The sequence below is a fragment of the Hippoglossus hippoglossus genome, chromosome 12, assembly GCF_009819705.1.
Source record: "Hippoglossus hippoglossus isolate fHipHip1 chromosome 12, fHipHip1.pri, whole genome shotgun sequence".
In the NCBI taxonomy this organism is placed as follows: Eukaryota; Metazoa; Chordata; class Actinopteri; order Pleuronectiformes; family Pleuronectidae; genus Hippoglossus; species Hippoglossus hippoglossus.
The window spans coordinates 19875978-19890381 of NC_047162.1; the positions used below are offsets into that span (position 1 = coordinate 19875978).

Genomic DNA, 14404 nt, shown 5'->3' on the forward strand with positions numbered 1-14404 from the left:
GATTTAATTGAATAAAACTAATTTTTTAGACAGAGCTTTTTCTTTTAGAATCTTTTATCTTTTTCCATCTTTTTTTTCGTTTCCATTTTTTACAGAAAGTTATTTTTTTACAAGAAACGAAAACGAGTTTTAACGAAAAAAGTCATTAAAACCCGAGTTCAGGTGTTTGAAGTCACCGAGAGAACATGTTTATTTCTTTATGAACCAGAAAACAACATAATACAGATATATATTTCTCCTTCTAATCTAAATGAATTCTAAATATATAGAAACGTTATTTAAACTTGGAGACGCTCTTCTGTCGAACGACGTCTCGACGTCTCGACGTCACTTCCGCAAACAACATGGCGGCGCCCCTGCGGACTGCGCGCGGCGGAACATTTCTCAGGTTCTTACGTTTATTTGATTCTTTACTGAAATGAAAAGTGATGTCATCACGTGGTAGTCGCGTGTGACCTTCACGTGACAGAGTAACGGTTGTTGTGTTCCTGACGCGCACGTGAGGACACACCGACCGGACTCTGTTCAGAGTTTCTATTCATTTAATTTTAAATCATTCATAACATCCAAACTTTGCGTGAACCATGACGTCACACATGCGTGACGTGCGTGAGTGAGGGTGATGTAAGATTCGGCTCAGATGAAATGAAGGTTTCACCTGAAGCTGCGGTTTAAATATAATAACTGTATTATTATTCAAGAAGTCAGCTTTTGTTTTGTATAAAAGTGATTCTGATGATTCATAATACTTTTTTGATACAGATCAGCTTCATATAAAAATGGTAATTATGTGGTAAAGTTTTATAAGACGTGTTCGTCGGGATGTAAACATGTAAACAGAATATTCACAATATATATATAATAGTGTTTTAATGATGAAACTTCATCTCTGTCGTTTGCAGAGTTTTCGCTTTGAGCTTCAGCCAACAGCGCCTCCTCAGCACAGGTGAGGCTCTGCACCTTTATGTTTGTCTTTCACACACGAGCCACAGCAGGAGATTCTCCGCTCGGACCCGTCCCAACAACACAGAAACCTCCGTAGAGCTCAGGGGGCGATAGTTGATCAAATCTGCAGAGAAGAGAGAGAATGTTTGTTTTCAGCGTCTCAACCGCTGCGTCGGTCCTCATCACCATCACCCCCCCCAGTGTGTTAGAAGTGTCGAGGCATCATGAGGTCATGTGGAGGTCACAGTTTGGACGTTGATCAGTCGATGACGACTCGTCTCTGAGGAATATTTCAAACAATCTAATCTGCAACTTTACAATCGTTTATTTAAAGGGGACATATCATGCAAATTCCACTTTGTTAGTGCTTCTACAGGTTAATGTGGGTATCTGGCTCATGTCTACCAACCCAAAAACTCTGGGGAAAAAACACTCGCGCGTTTTGTTATAGTTCCTCTAAGTCAGAAACGTCATGCTTGAGCGACTCGATTGAGCTTCCTGGGTTTTGTGTCGTAACAAGGAACTGGAAGTCTCCCTACATGGTCTTGGCCCATGTTCTCCGCGCTGGTCAGCCCCATAGACTGTATATATAAGGTCAGCCCGCGATTCTGCTTTCTCCGCTTGTTGTTGTACCCGTTGAATGTCGGGGTTCGGGGGTAAATGATGGTCTTCATAGCCCCCCCCCCCCCCCACCTCTCTGTCTGTCTGCTTGTGTGCTTGTAGTGGGGGGGCAGAGGGGGACATTTAATTATGTGATTGGGAAAATTAAAACTCCAGGACAACAGAAGGGGAATACAAAGTATGGGATGCATATTTGATAATTTATATCATATAAAATATGTAATTTATATCGTTTAAAATCATGGGGGGAGAGGGGGGAGGGGGGAGCTGGCTCATTAGCATTTAAAGGAACAGGCACTCAAAACAGGTCACTCTGTGGAGGGCTGTTTTATACAGGGTAAAAAGGAGCTGTTTTATATGATCCTTGTGGTATTTTGACCAAAGTATGTTACAGACATTTCATTAAGACCCCAAGGAACCAGATCAACTTGTGGTAAAATGGGCATGCTATGTCCCCTTTAAATATTGAATCTTTCAGACCAAACATGCACATGTGAAATGATAAATTAAGTAATTACTGATTAATGATAATATATTTTAAAAATGTATACTTATATCAGTTTATATATGTGTATGTATACAAATAAATATAAATATGTTTATATATAAGTAAATAAATAAATACAGCGTTGTGTCATCTGAGTAACGATATATATTTGTTCACGTTTATTAAGAATCAGATATAAAGTTGTTGACCAATCATCTGTCTCGCTTCAGGTTGGCGCTTCCTGCCTCGCCCCCGGCCGCTTCCCCTCCTGTTGGTGACAGGTGGTGGTTACCTTGGTTACCAGCACTACATAAGGAGGGGCCAACAGGAGGATGGGGCTCCGCCCCCTTTGGCCACACCCACACAGGTAGGAAAGATCCCTCTTCACCTCCTTTTCTCTCATCATCTCTCCATCTTTATCCTCCTCCCCTCCCACCCCTATCTCTTTACCGGCTTTTTTCACTTGGGGGATAATACGCCCGATAGCAGGTCAGGTTCACGCGTTAAATTACATTTCTTTTAGCTGACGCCTTTATCCAAAGCGACTTAACATAAGTGCGTCAACCATGAGGGAACAAACCAGAACAACAAGAATCATGTAAGTTAATTAGCTTAAAAAAGCCAAACTGCATGTAAGTGCAATATTCATTTATTTTATTTTTATTTATGAATTTATAAACACCAGAGTTGACGATGGTTATTAGACATCATCTTCTTAACCGAGGTGTAGTGGAAAGAGATGTGTCTTTAGTCTGGAGGAAGATGTGGAGACTTCCTGTCCTGATGTCGATGTGGAGCTCGTTCCACCGTTTCGGAGCCAGGACAACAAACAGGCGTGATGTTGTTGAGTGTTGAGCTCGCGCTGAGGGAGCAGCCGATTGGCCGATGCAGAGCGGAGTGGACGGGCTGTGGTGTAAGATTTGTCCTGGATGTAGACTGGGACTGATCTGTTCGCACCACGGTGCGCAAGTGCCAGATAACATGTCAGGTGCACGTGCGCACAGCAAACATGGAGGTTCAGAGGTTCACATCCGGCAGTTGAGGGTCATCTCTCAGGTGTTTGGTCCGGACGCGGTGATTGTCTCACTGGGTGATAGTTGAGTGTGAAGTGATGATGACACACTGACCGGTCACTTCACTGGTTCTTCACTATTTCAAATAGGCCCCGACCCCTCTCCACACTGTCCAACCTGCCTCCTGATTGGTCCTTTTACTGAGGTAATGGTCTGATTGGTCAACCAGTAACTGGGCAGGACAGAGGGAGGCTGTGATTGACTCGAGATTAAAACACATTTCACAGATAAATACAATTTCAATAAAAGCAATAATGAAAATAATAAGTAAGAAAATGACAAAATAAATGATTTCAATATATTTTGATCATTTTCAATGTTAATATTGAAAAGAGGAGGAGGAGAAGGAGGAAGGGAGGAGGGGGAGTGTCCTCAGTATAAATACCTCCCTCCTGCTCCTCCTGTGTCACTTCTTCTCTAGTGTCAGTGAACACATCAGCTCTTTCTTCTTCTGGATTTAATCCTCTCAACTGGTCCGAATGTGTCTGCGGCCAGCTCTCTCTCTCTCTCCGGCGGAGGTCTCTCGCTCATGGTAAGATACTTGTCCCGCTGCCCCGCCGGCAGACATGAGTGCGACCTGCTGCGTCAGGTGAGGCGTACCAGAGACGGAGGAGGAAGAGGAGGAAGAGGAGGAAGGGGGGTGAGGACGAGAGCGACGGCACGGTTCAGGTGGGCGAGGAGGTAGGGGGAGGGTTTTTTAGATGTGTAGAAAAGTGTATTTCTTACAGTGTAAAACAGTGTATTGAAAGAAATTAATAATTTAATAGTTTAAATGAACTGTCTGAGGGCGAGAGACACTGAGACACGACAGAGAGAGAGAACAGAGAGAGAGAGAGAACTTAAGCTGCTTTCAGACATGAACTTAACTCTGCAGTTCCTCTGTATTTTCTCTGGAGGATCATGTGTGAGCTCCTGTATAAAGTATAAAGTATAAAACCAGGAGAAGTGTGAACGCAGCAGAGGATCCTCCACTGGATTCTGTGTGAGTGAGTGGGGGGGTGATGAGCTTCTAATACGTATCAGACGCAAACATGAAAAAACAAAAAGAAAACAAATATCTCCTGTTGAAACGTTTTCACATGCGTAGTAGACGCAGACGAAGATGTGAAGAGAGTTCGTGGTGATGTAAACATGATCACATGATCTCTGCAGCTGAGTTAATACATCACTTCCTGTCTCTGTCGGCTGCACCACCTCTCACCTGAACCATGAGAGAGAGAGAGAGAGAGAGAGAGAGAGAGACAAACAAACAGAGAGAGAGAGAGAGAGAGAGAGAGAGAGAGAGACAAACAAACAAACAGAGAGAGAGAGAGAGAGAGAGAGAGAGAGACAAACAAACAAACAAACAAACAAACAAACAAACAAACAAACAGAGAGAGAGAGAGAGAGAGAGAGAGAGAGAGAGACACAAACAGAGAGAGAGAGAGAGAGAGAGAGGAGATTAGTGTGTGTGTGTGTGTGTGTGTGTGTGTGTGTGTGTGTGTGTGTGTGTGTGTGTGTGTGTGTGTGTGTGTGTGTGTGTGTGTGTGTGTGTGTGTGTGTGTGTGTGATCCAGGGCAACAGCTAATTTATCTGATCAGCTATTTTAGCTCTAGCCTAGCTTAGCCTAGTTGATCCTGTGCTCACCCAGTTACCCCCCCCCCGGGACAACTTGTTGATTGGTTAATCAGCTGATTTACAGGAAATCAATTGGTAATAATGACGACAGCTTGTTGACTGATCGATTGACATCATCGAACACTACTGATTAACTTATTGATTCATTTGTATTAGTTTGTTTATAAAACCACGTTTTAGCTGTTAGCACGTTAGCGTAGTTCCTGCTAGCTTTGCTGTAGCTTAGCATCTGTTGTGTGCTGTCAGTCCTCATCCTCCTCCTCCACGCAGAGAAAACCACAAACACACAAATCTGTGTTTTTTTATTTCATTTTTATTACTTCATCTTTGTTTTATTTATTTATTTGTTTGTTTTTATTTTTCATATTTTATATATAAGCTTTTTTTATCTGTTTGTTTTTATTTCAGTATTTATTCCTCTGACTCAGGTCACATGACAGAAATCTTAATAACTTTAACTATAGAATATTAAAAATTATGAAAAAAGCTAAATAAGATTTTTTTTTTACCAAACCTAAAAGATGTTAATGAAAAAATATTTTAAAATATTTACTGAGACCTGGACTCTTCTGTTTGACTCGTCATGTGACCGTCACCATTTTACTGTTAGTTTGTTTTTGTTTTTTAATTCATAATCTTTTTTATTATTTATTTTCTTCCTCTCTCCTCTGACTCACTCACATGGTCCCAAATCTTGTAAAATCTCGTAAAATCTCATTACCATGATCAGGCTCCAGGTCCCTCGTTTGGATCTTCGTCATCGTCTGAGCGCGCTCCGTGGCGGCGTGTGTCAACCCGCCCCTTGGCGCCGTCGGCCAATTGCCTTCCTCTACTATGTCTTGTCCATCAGTGCCCTGCGGCCGCTGGCCAGTCGGGTAAGAGGAGCAATGGAATGGTTTTGATTGGATAAAGGGAAAGTGGGAGGAAGGTTAACGACCATATATGTATCTCCTTGTTTAGGAATTTCCTCTTCTCCTCCCTTGGTTTCCTCCTCCCTTGGTTTCCTCCTCCCTTGGTTTCCTCCCCCCTTTATTCTCCTCTCTTTCAGGGCCCGAGCACGACAGTGCAAGGACTCGATTGAAACTGTGTCGATTATGTTTCTTCAGCTTAGGAAAGAAGCCTTTTTGAGCCTTAACACACCCGGAAACTCACCAAATGTCGCGGTCGCATCAGCTCTGGTGTAAAGTTACGTATTTTAGCAGCTCGGGAACATGTGTCCAAAAATGGCTCGATAGCGCCCCCTGCAAATTTTCAATGAGGGTCTTCCCACACGTGTATCATGCCCAGACGCACAAAAAAGCCTCTTGGACATGGAGATTCAAATTAACTACTAATATTAATCTACTATAAACTACTATATTAATCATCAAAACGTGACGCCACACTACGGTCACACCGTGTGGCGTCACGTTTTGATGATTCGCCATCAGAACACAAGGTTGTTGTATCTCGGACATACATGGTCCAATTGACTCCAAACTGGACGTGTATGACAACAGTCCCGGCCTGATGACATCTACACAGAAATCATGACTTAAAATCACAGCGCCCCCTGGTGGCAACAGGGAATTTGTTGTTTTTTGCACGTCTTACACGTTGATGTACTCCTCTTGTCCATTGACCACAACCATGTCAAACTTTGTCAAAAGGGCCTCAAGACATTGATGATGTAGGCATATTGAAACTGTGAGTGTCCATCAAGTGCCCCCTAAAGTACAACCACGATTGACTGACATGTACAAAAATCGGTAGGGCTGTTTCTTTTCATAACGAACAAAAAACCCTTTTGGATCGATATGCTTGACCAAACAGGAAGTTAGCCATTTTGAATTAAGTGCCCATTTCTAACCATTTACATATGTTGTATTTTGACGAACTACTCCTAGAGCTTTCATCTGATTAACTTTAAATACAGTGAGTGTAATCTTAACTACGTGGAGATTAAAAGCTATTAAAGTTTTAGTGTACGTCACACGGTGTGGTCGTGGCGTGGCATAACATTTATTTTTTGGCTTTAAATAAAAGAATACTTACTTTAATGTCACAGTGTCGGTGGTCATAGATTCCTTCGATGTCTTAGACTTCTGCAAAGGTGAAAGATTTATACGATCTGAAGAGAAACAAGAGTGTTTTTGATCCAAACAGATCTTTTAGTCTGTATGTAGTGATAGTGAAAGCAACACCTACTGCCAAAAGGAGGTAAGCCTTTTTTAAGACTTTAATTCAATTTGCATTAAATTCACAGTGTGGTCTACACTTGAGGCGTGGACCGTAATGCGTGATTAGTGGGTGTGGTACAGCGCTGCGTGATGGACGCAAGAAGTGTTTTTATCCTTCCTGCGATGCACAAAACGCACACAACACGGAGCCGTTTCGCCTGGTTCCTGTTCGCAATCCCCCGCGGCCGCATCAGGTCCTGCACAGTGCTGCTCGCAGCCCTAGTTTCTTCTTCCATCACTTTCTTCTTCAAAATTTGTCTTTAAAATTCTAAATAATATTTTTCTATACTGTCTTGAGCCCAGATACTTGATGAGATTTTATTTTCCTGTTTTGTCCTGCAGGTTGCGTTGTACCGCTCTTTCCCGACTCGCCTCCTCTCTCGGGCCTGGGGTCATCTGAACGGCGTGAAGCTTCCCACCTGGCTCCGTAAACCTGTGTACTCGCTCTACATCTGGACGTTTGGGGTCGACATGAAGGTGATGATGACGTTTAATCTGACGCGGAGACTGCGTCAGATTAAACTTCTTTTATTTCATGTTGTTTTCTGTTTGACCACCAGGAGGCGGCGGTGGAGGATTTACATCACTATAGGAATCTGGGGGAATTTTTCCGTCGACGTCTCAAACCTGCTGTGAGACCGCTCTGCACCTCCTCCTGCCTGGTAACGCTCTTCATCCTTTAACACACAATCATAATTCAATTCAAACACTTTTTCTCATTTGATTGGTCGCTGGTTCCTCAGATCTCTCCAGCAGACGGGCGGGTCCTGCACTTTGGTCAGGTGAAGAACTCAGAGGTGGAGCAGGTGAAGGGTGTCACCTACAGTCTGGAGAGGTTCCTGGGTCCGCAGGAGGGGGGAAGCCAGGGTAAGACCCCGCCCACACAACCTCAGATCATGAGACCTGGCAGATCAATAAAGAAATCAATCAGCTATTAATTAGATCTCTAATTAGAACCTCACATGTTGGTCTGCCCCCCCACCTCTCTTCAGAGTCCTCCCTGTCCTTCAGGGAACGCCTCCTGACGTCACCTGATAACGACCTGTTCCACGTCGTCGTTTACCTGGCTCCAGGGGATTATCACTGTTTCCATTCGCCCACAGACTGGAGGGTGGAGCTTCGACGACACTTCCCAGGTGAGGGAGCGTTACCTGATCACCTGATTACCTGATCACCTGATCACCTGTCTGTGGTCGATCTGCTTTTCACCTCTCTCTCTCCTCGTTAGGCTCGTTAATGTCGGTTAACCCTGGTGTGGCTCGTTTGGTCAAAGATCTCTTCTGTCTTAACGAGCGTGTGGCGCTCACCGGCCAATGGCAGCACGGCTTCTTCTCGTTAACCGCGGTTGGGGCCACAAACGTAGGATCCATCCGGGTTTACTTCGACCAGGTGAGAACTTGAAATGATGCAGTTTTTTTGTCGTGTAATTTAAATGTAATTTTTCGTCTGTAACGCAGTGAAAGAAACAAATGTCGTAGGTGTTTATAATTTTTATGAATATATACAATGTCGTATGTTTGAATGTTTTTCCAGATTAAAATTATGTTTTGTGTTTCGTCATTGGAAAACAATAATTGATCACATGATGATATTGATCACGTGGTTTTTGTTTCTGTCCTCAGGAGCTGAAGACCAACACTCCCCGCTACAGTAAAGGCTCGTTCCACGACCACAGTTACGTTGCTAATGGCAACAGTGTGAACAGTGTGTTGACTGCGGTGTGTGAGGGGGTGGTCCCTGTGGATGGGGGCGTGGCCTTGCAGAGGGGGGAGGCTATCGGGGAGTTTAACCTCGGGTCCACCATCGTTCTGTTGTTCGAGGCTCCCAAGGACTTTGAATTTAACCTGCAGCCGGGACAGCGAATCAGAGTGGGGGAGGGGCTCGGCAGCCTCTGATTGGCCGACTCATGGGAGGTGCCTGATGTCATTTTAAGGCATTGTGGGTATTTTTCTTTGTAAGAAAAGACATGAAGAGGACATGTTTGTTTAACAGGACTCAAACTCCCAGAATGCCTTGTGCCTCATGATAGGAAGTTGCCAAACCTCTCCTCCCTCTCTCTCTCTCTCCCTCCCTCCCTCCCTCTGTCTCTCTCTCTCTCTCTCTCTCTCTCCTCCCTCCCCCCCCCCCCTCTCTCTTTGTGTTCTCATACAGCCCCTCCACAGATTGTCTAGAGTTCAGTGCAGGTCTGAGAATTCCTTATGTTCCTCGTCCAACTTTCTGAACTTCATTTAACAAAAAGACAAATTTATATTTTTCCTAAAGTTAAAATTTATGTTGTTGAACATGAAATACAATTTTGTCCGTCCATTCACAGTTTGAATGTTTGAAGGTTTATTGATCACGTTTTTGACCTGTTGATGGTTTGCTGTAAAGAAGTATTAATTATTCTTATTATTTTCTTCTGTTCTTGTTTTTTCTTTTGTTAAATATTGAATGATAAATAATAAAATTTAAAATACAAAAACTAGTTATAGTAGATATGGATCTTTTTTAACGGCTGTTTTTAAATGTGAATAAATAATGAAACTCGTGTTTCAGTTGCAGGTTTTTTTTATTTTTAAATAAAGTTTTTACAGGTCTTATAGTAAAGAATAAATTTACTAAAGCAGCATTTTCATTGGTCAGTCTTAGCCCTACCCCTCTGTTAGCCCCGCCCCGGGCAGCAGAACCAACAGCACTGCCAATAGGACAGAGGTGGGCAACAGTTGCCATAGCGATGGAATCGTGGTTCTGCCAGACCTCCATGTGACCAGCCATCATCTGTGGCCTCCTTCCCCAGCCACAGTTTCCCATCCTGGGTCACCGCTCCAGCCAGCCCCCCTTCCCTGAGGCCAGAGCTCCAGGATGACGAGGAGCAGGAGGAGGTGCAGGTCTGCTGGGCCTTTATGCCCAGGAATGAAGCCAAATCAAGGTCCAGACCCGATGCTCCTCCCCGGGGCCGCGGCGTGTTCTGTCGACACTGAGGACACGGGATCCACACCTGGAGGCGGTGAAGGCGTTTACATAGTGAACGAGTTTAAAGCTTAGAAGCTAAACTCAGGCGACTGCTGATGATGTCATCGCTCACCTGTTCGTTGATGACCGTGTCCAGCCTCTTCAGACACGCCTGGCAGAAGGCGTGGCCGCAGTGCAGTCGTCGGGGCAACCGCGTCGCCAGGTCATAACTACCGAAACACACGATGCACACTAGGTCCCGCCTCCCCAGAGACATCATCGTCTCCATGGCGGAGGAGGAGGGCGGGGGAGGGAGGGGCGGACATGTCTCTTCCTCTTCTTTCTTCCTGTCATCAGACATCTTCTTTCTGATTGGACGAGAAAGTTCCTGCTTAGAATCCTTAATGTGAAGTGACCAATCACAACAGGACCTGAACTAGCACCTGAACCAGACCTGAGCCAAAACTGTACCAGAACTAGATCAGAACCAGACCTGATCAAGACCTGAACCAAACTAGAACCAGTGAGTCCAGGTTCAAGAGGTGAAATAAAGAAAATATCTCAAGTGCAAACATCACAGCAAAGGTGCTTATGTATATAAATAATTATGCATAGCAATATTACATATATGTAGTACACATATATATTATATTTCTGAAATCATACAAATATTTATTTTATAAATAAAACTAAAGGACAAATGTCACAGCAGAACAGAAAGGTACTAATATATGTAGTAATATATATTCATACGTATATGTAGTAATGTACAGCACATATATTACCTACAAATGTAATATATGTACTTCATAGTATATTTTAAAACTTAGAAAAACAGTCAAATAAATCATAAACTTTCTTCATTCAAATAAAAATGTATAAATATTCTTGATCCTCACCTGCTGCTCCCTGATTGGTCGGATGAAGTTAACACCTGGATCTTCTCTCTTGTTTTTCCTTCACATTTCTCTTCTTTTTATTCTTTCTCTTCTTTCTCTCTTTTACCCTCTGGGTCACATTTCCTGTAGCTTTTCTTATCTTCTCTTTTATATCCCCTTTCTTTCTCGTGTTGGTTTTTTCTTCTCGTCGTTATTTCCTCTCTACTTGTCCTTTATTTTTCAGGATTTTCTCTCCTTCCTTTTGTTTTATTCCTTATCTTCTTGTCCTTTGTCTTTTTGCTGTTTTTTCCACCTCTGCTGTTCTTTTTCTCCTTCTTTCTTCTCTGTTCTTTCGTTCTTGTCGTTCCTCTGCCGCTGTTTGAGAGAAAGAGAGACTCACCTTCATCAATAATTCAGCCTCACTCAGCCAACACTCAGTCTTTGAATCAGTTTATCATAAAATCAACAGAAAACATAAAGAACAGTAAGTGTCTGCAACAGGAAACTCAAGTACAAGTGACATCAGTTCACAAATTTAAACAATCAATAATCTCACCTGTAATCTGATCAGCCAATAGAAAGTGGAACTTTTCTCAGGTGAACCTATCAGGTTACAGCTCAGTGTGGACAGACTGAGGTCACCATGGCAACAGAGAGAGAGAGCGAGAGAGAGAGAGAGAGAGAGAGACTATATGTATGTACGTGTGTGTGTGTGTGTGTGTGTGTACATTTTTTGCAATTTTGACTTCCACAACTTATTTTGATCTTATCTGTTTTACACGATAGTTCAACATATCATACGTCTCTGTGATCCGTCAGATGTTTTCTAACCGCACCAGAAGAAGGAATGGACAGATCGTACTCAGAGGAGACAGGACACAGGTTTTAATTTGTTTTAATGCCCAAAAAAGGCAATTCTGTCTGAATTTGTAAATGTGGGACAGGCCCCTTGGGAATCTGGGACACTTGTATTGACTTCCATGCCAACTTAAAGTAAAAGTCCTGTTGACTAGATTTAGTTAGAAGATGAACCGACTGGAGTTTTCCCTCATTACTCAGTGTCCCACCTGAATTCACCCTGTGTGTGTGTGAGTGGGAAATATTCAACCCCAGCACCTCAAACATTATAGAGATGTGAATCCAGGTTCATGAAAACATACGACAACAAGCCTCATTACACAACAACAAATATTATTGATACATGTGAGTTATTTTTTAGATATAAAAAAATTAAACTGACTTTACTATGAGTTCCAATGGAAAGCTTTGCTCTTTTTACGAATGTGCATGTCCACTATCATTCAACCTCCAGCTCCAGTTCTTTGTGGAGCATCCTTTGGCATTAATAACTTCTAATAAGCACTTTGGGTAAGTGCTGACAAGCTTCTCAAACATTTACTGGAGTCTTTGCTCCTTCTTCACATCCAGCTCATTGATGTTTGCCTAGGATCACTGTCTGTTGGCTGGAGAGTCCAACGATCTCCAAGATTCAATTTCTCAACTGACGGCGTCACATTCCTCCTTTAATTGCTCGGGTGTTTCAGGGAATCCATGAGCTACACATGAAGTTATAAACTTCCTCCCAATGCTCCCAAGGGAATGTTACATTTTTGGGAAATATTAATTTCCCTTCAGGTGCAATGAAAGAATTTCCTCTCTGAGTTTTTGTGAAAGCTTCTTAGTCTCACCCCTGATTGCAACTCACTTTGAACACCTTGTGGGCGGGGCTTATGAGCATCACACCTGAAGCACATTAAGGACGGTTATAGAGTTCCCAAATGAATGATCCTGTTTCAACTCAACTTTAGGCCATGAAATCAGCACAAGGTTTTAAAAACAACAGTATTTTCTACGGGTTGATTAATTGTGACGAGGCCATATTGACAAAATATCCTGTAACTCACGAATACTACACCGTACATTTTCTCTGTAACGTAAAGTAAAAAATAAATTACATGAATGTAAATATAAATCATGTGTGAACTCTGGTCTGTTCCACGTTTAAAAAAGACTAAACATCCTCTTCACATGGTTTTTATTTCACCACAAACACCACATTCTACTGTCTCCTCGTATTTACACCACAGAGTCATTGATATGAAAAATATAAACACTTTAATCTCTAACACTTCCTGAATGAAAACATTTCATCTGCAGAGAAAACTGCTTAAAATATAAACTATATACAAAACAGATGATTGAATAAACAAAGAAATGATCAATAATCGACCTGATTTGTCCAGTTTACAGGAATTAATGTGTAACTTCATCATTAATGTCTAAGTCCCGTGATAATAAAAATTAGGTACAGACTCAAATCAAACAGGAACGGAGGTAAATCAATTTTAAACCTGGATTCATTCATTTTAAACTGGTATTAATGAAGTTTAATGAATATAATTTGTATTTTAGGTGAGTGATGAAATTACAAACCTCTCAAACAAAGAGGTTTATATCTTTTCTTAAGATTGATAAATTACCGGTAACATCAGCAGCAGCCATTTTGGGTCTGATCTGCTCCCACGTGGTGTAAATCATGTCTTTCCTTTACTTTAGAACAGAATCAAAACAGAAACTAATAAAATCATTTAACAGAAAAATAAAAATAAACTCGTTTTTTTGGTATAAATGTTAAATAAAATAGAAACAAGTTCAGAAGCAGCAGAGACATCGACTTCAGCTTCCGGTTGTTTTTCTCCTGAGGCTTTCAGCTGTATCCCATGGTCTTCCTCAGGGGGTGGAGCCTGTTTCAGGAAATGAACCTTGAAGCTTTGTCTCAAAATAGATTTTATCTATAAAGTGTTTTAACTAAACAAACAGAAATTACTACAGTTTTACTTTAACTAACACAAAATGGTTGAATTACGGAAACAACTTCATCAAGTTCGTGAATCTTCCTTTCTTCTTATCGTTCACCTCCTCAGTTGTGTCCTTTCCTTCCATCCTTCATTTCTCTGACTTTCTCTTAGGAGAAAAACTGATGAATAAATAAATCTGAGCCAATCACAATCCTCCTAGTGCCATGACGTCACATGCTGCTGCCATGACGTCACATGCTGCTGCTATGACATCACTTGTTCCTTCTACAGCGGTAGCAGCAGGCGCGGCACCACTTCACCTCCTCTTCGTCCCCTCCATCTTCCTTCACCATGTATGGTGGTGGGGGGGCAGCGCCCGATGACCCGTACGGGTTCCCGGCATTACTATTCAGAGCCATTGGATTGGCTATCACCGTGGCAGCATCATCAGAGGAGCGTAGCTTAGCCCTCGGGATAATCACCTGACCGTACGGATTGTCAATGGAAACGTTGATGTTTGACATGGTGGCGTGTCACAGGCGGCCACGCTAAATCTGACCAATCAGAGAGCTCTGTGGAGAAAGGACAAGAACAGAGAGAGTTTAAGAGCGATGGAAGGAAGAGGGGGAAGAAGTAGAAGAGGAGGGGAGGAGGCTAGCATTAGCATGGCTAACCTGAATTGTGCCAGAGTTAGCATTTCAACTTTGAGCTAGCATTAGCACAGCTGACCTGACCTGACCTGTGCCTGAGTTTGGGTTCATCTCTAATCTAGAGTTAGCATGGCCGACCTGGCCTGGACTTCAGTTAGTGTTTAAACTCTGATTTAGCGTTA

The 14404-nt window shown here is 42.5% G+C and overlaps 2 protein-coding genes and 1 long non-coding RNA gene across 8 annotated transcripts in view; 1 reads left to right on the forward strand and 2 right to left on the reverse strand.

Annotated features, from left to right (window-relative positions):
- The first annotated feature begins 318 nt into the window (after window positions 1–318).
- Window positions 319–9045, forward strand: pisd (phosphatidylserine decarboxylase). 6 transcript variants are annotated; one of them, XM_034601597.1, is made up of 9 exons: window positions 319–388; window positions 903–946; window positions 2284–2420; window positions 7305–7439; window positions 7523–7624; window positions 7706–7829; window positions 7955–8098; window positions 8191–8351; window positions 8585–9029. In XM_034601597.1, the coding sequence occupies exons 1-9, from the start codon at window positions 345–347 to the stop codon at window positions 8855–8857; spliced, it is 1164 nt and encodes a 387-aa protein (XP_034457488.1). In that variant the 5' UTR covers window positions 319–344; the 3' UTR covers window positions 8858–9029. The 6 variants fall into 6 exon arrangements, 5 of the variants coding, with proteins under 5 accessions (XP_034457488.1, XP_034457489.1, XP_034457492.1 ...); XR_004615573.1 differs by lacking the exons at window positions 319–388; window positions 903–946; window positions 2284–2420 and adding exons at window positions 3656–3795; window positions 5474–5618 and having other exon boundaries at window positions 8585–8948; window positions 8979–9045; XM_034601598.1 differs by lacking the exons at window positions 319–388; window positions 903–946; window positions 2284–2420 and adding exons at window positions 3516–3658; window positions 5474–5618 and having other exon boundaries at window positions 8585–9027.
- Window positions 9046–9494: 449 nt separating this feature from the next.
- Window positions 9495–11417, reverse strand: si:ch211-202f5.2 (uncharacterized protein LOC795181 homolog). Its single transcript, XM_034601667.1, has 4 exons — window positions 11331–11417; window positions 10796–11149; window positions 10030–10264; window positions 9495–9942 (listed from the first exon to the last, which is right to left on the reverse strand). Exons 3-4 carry the CDS (start codon window positions 10255–10257, stop codon window positions 9607–9609), a joined length of 564 nt encoding a protein of 187 aa, XP_034457558.1. The 5' UTR covers window positions 10258–10264; window positions 10796–11149; window positions 11331–11417; the 3' UTR covers window positions 9495–9606.
- A 1375-nt stretch (window positions 11418–12792) lies between these two features.
- Window positions 12793–14404, reverse strand: part of LOC117771396 — a 2586-nt gene continuing 974 nt past the window's right edge. Inside the window, exon 2 of the long non-coding RNA XR_004615576.1 lies at window positions 12793–14144. This is a non-coding gene — a long non-coding RNA (uncharacterized LOC117771396). The remainder of the gene's footprint in view (window positions 14145–14404) is intronic.

Bases quoted from the DNA above. Each gene is read 5' to 3' on its own strand.
- si:ch211-202f5.2 (XM_034601667.1), bottom strand. From the start codon at position 10,257: ATGTCTGATGACAGGAAGAAAGAAGAGGAAGAGACATGTCCGCCCCTC. The intron at 9,943-10,029 runs GTGAGCGATGAC...CACCGCCTCCAG, and splicing joins ACACGGTCATCAACGAACAG to GTGTGGATCCCGTGTCCTCA.
- pisd (XM_034601596.1), top strand. From the start codon at position 3,656: ATGGTAAGATACTTGTCCCGCTGCCCCGCCGGCAGACATGAGTGCGAC. The intron at 7,625-7,705 runs GTAACGCTCTTC...CTGGTTCCTCAG, and splicing joins TCTGCACCTCCTCCTGCCTG to ATCTCTCCAGCAGACGGGCG. The intron at 8,352-8,584 runs GTGAGAACTTGA...TTCTGTCCTCAG, and splicing joins TCCGGGTTTACTTCGACCAG to GAGCTGAAGACCAACACTCC.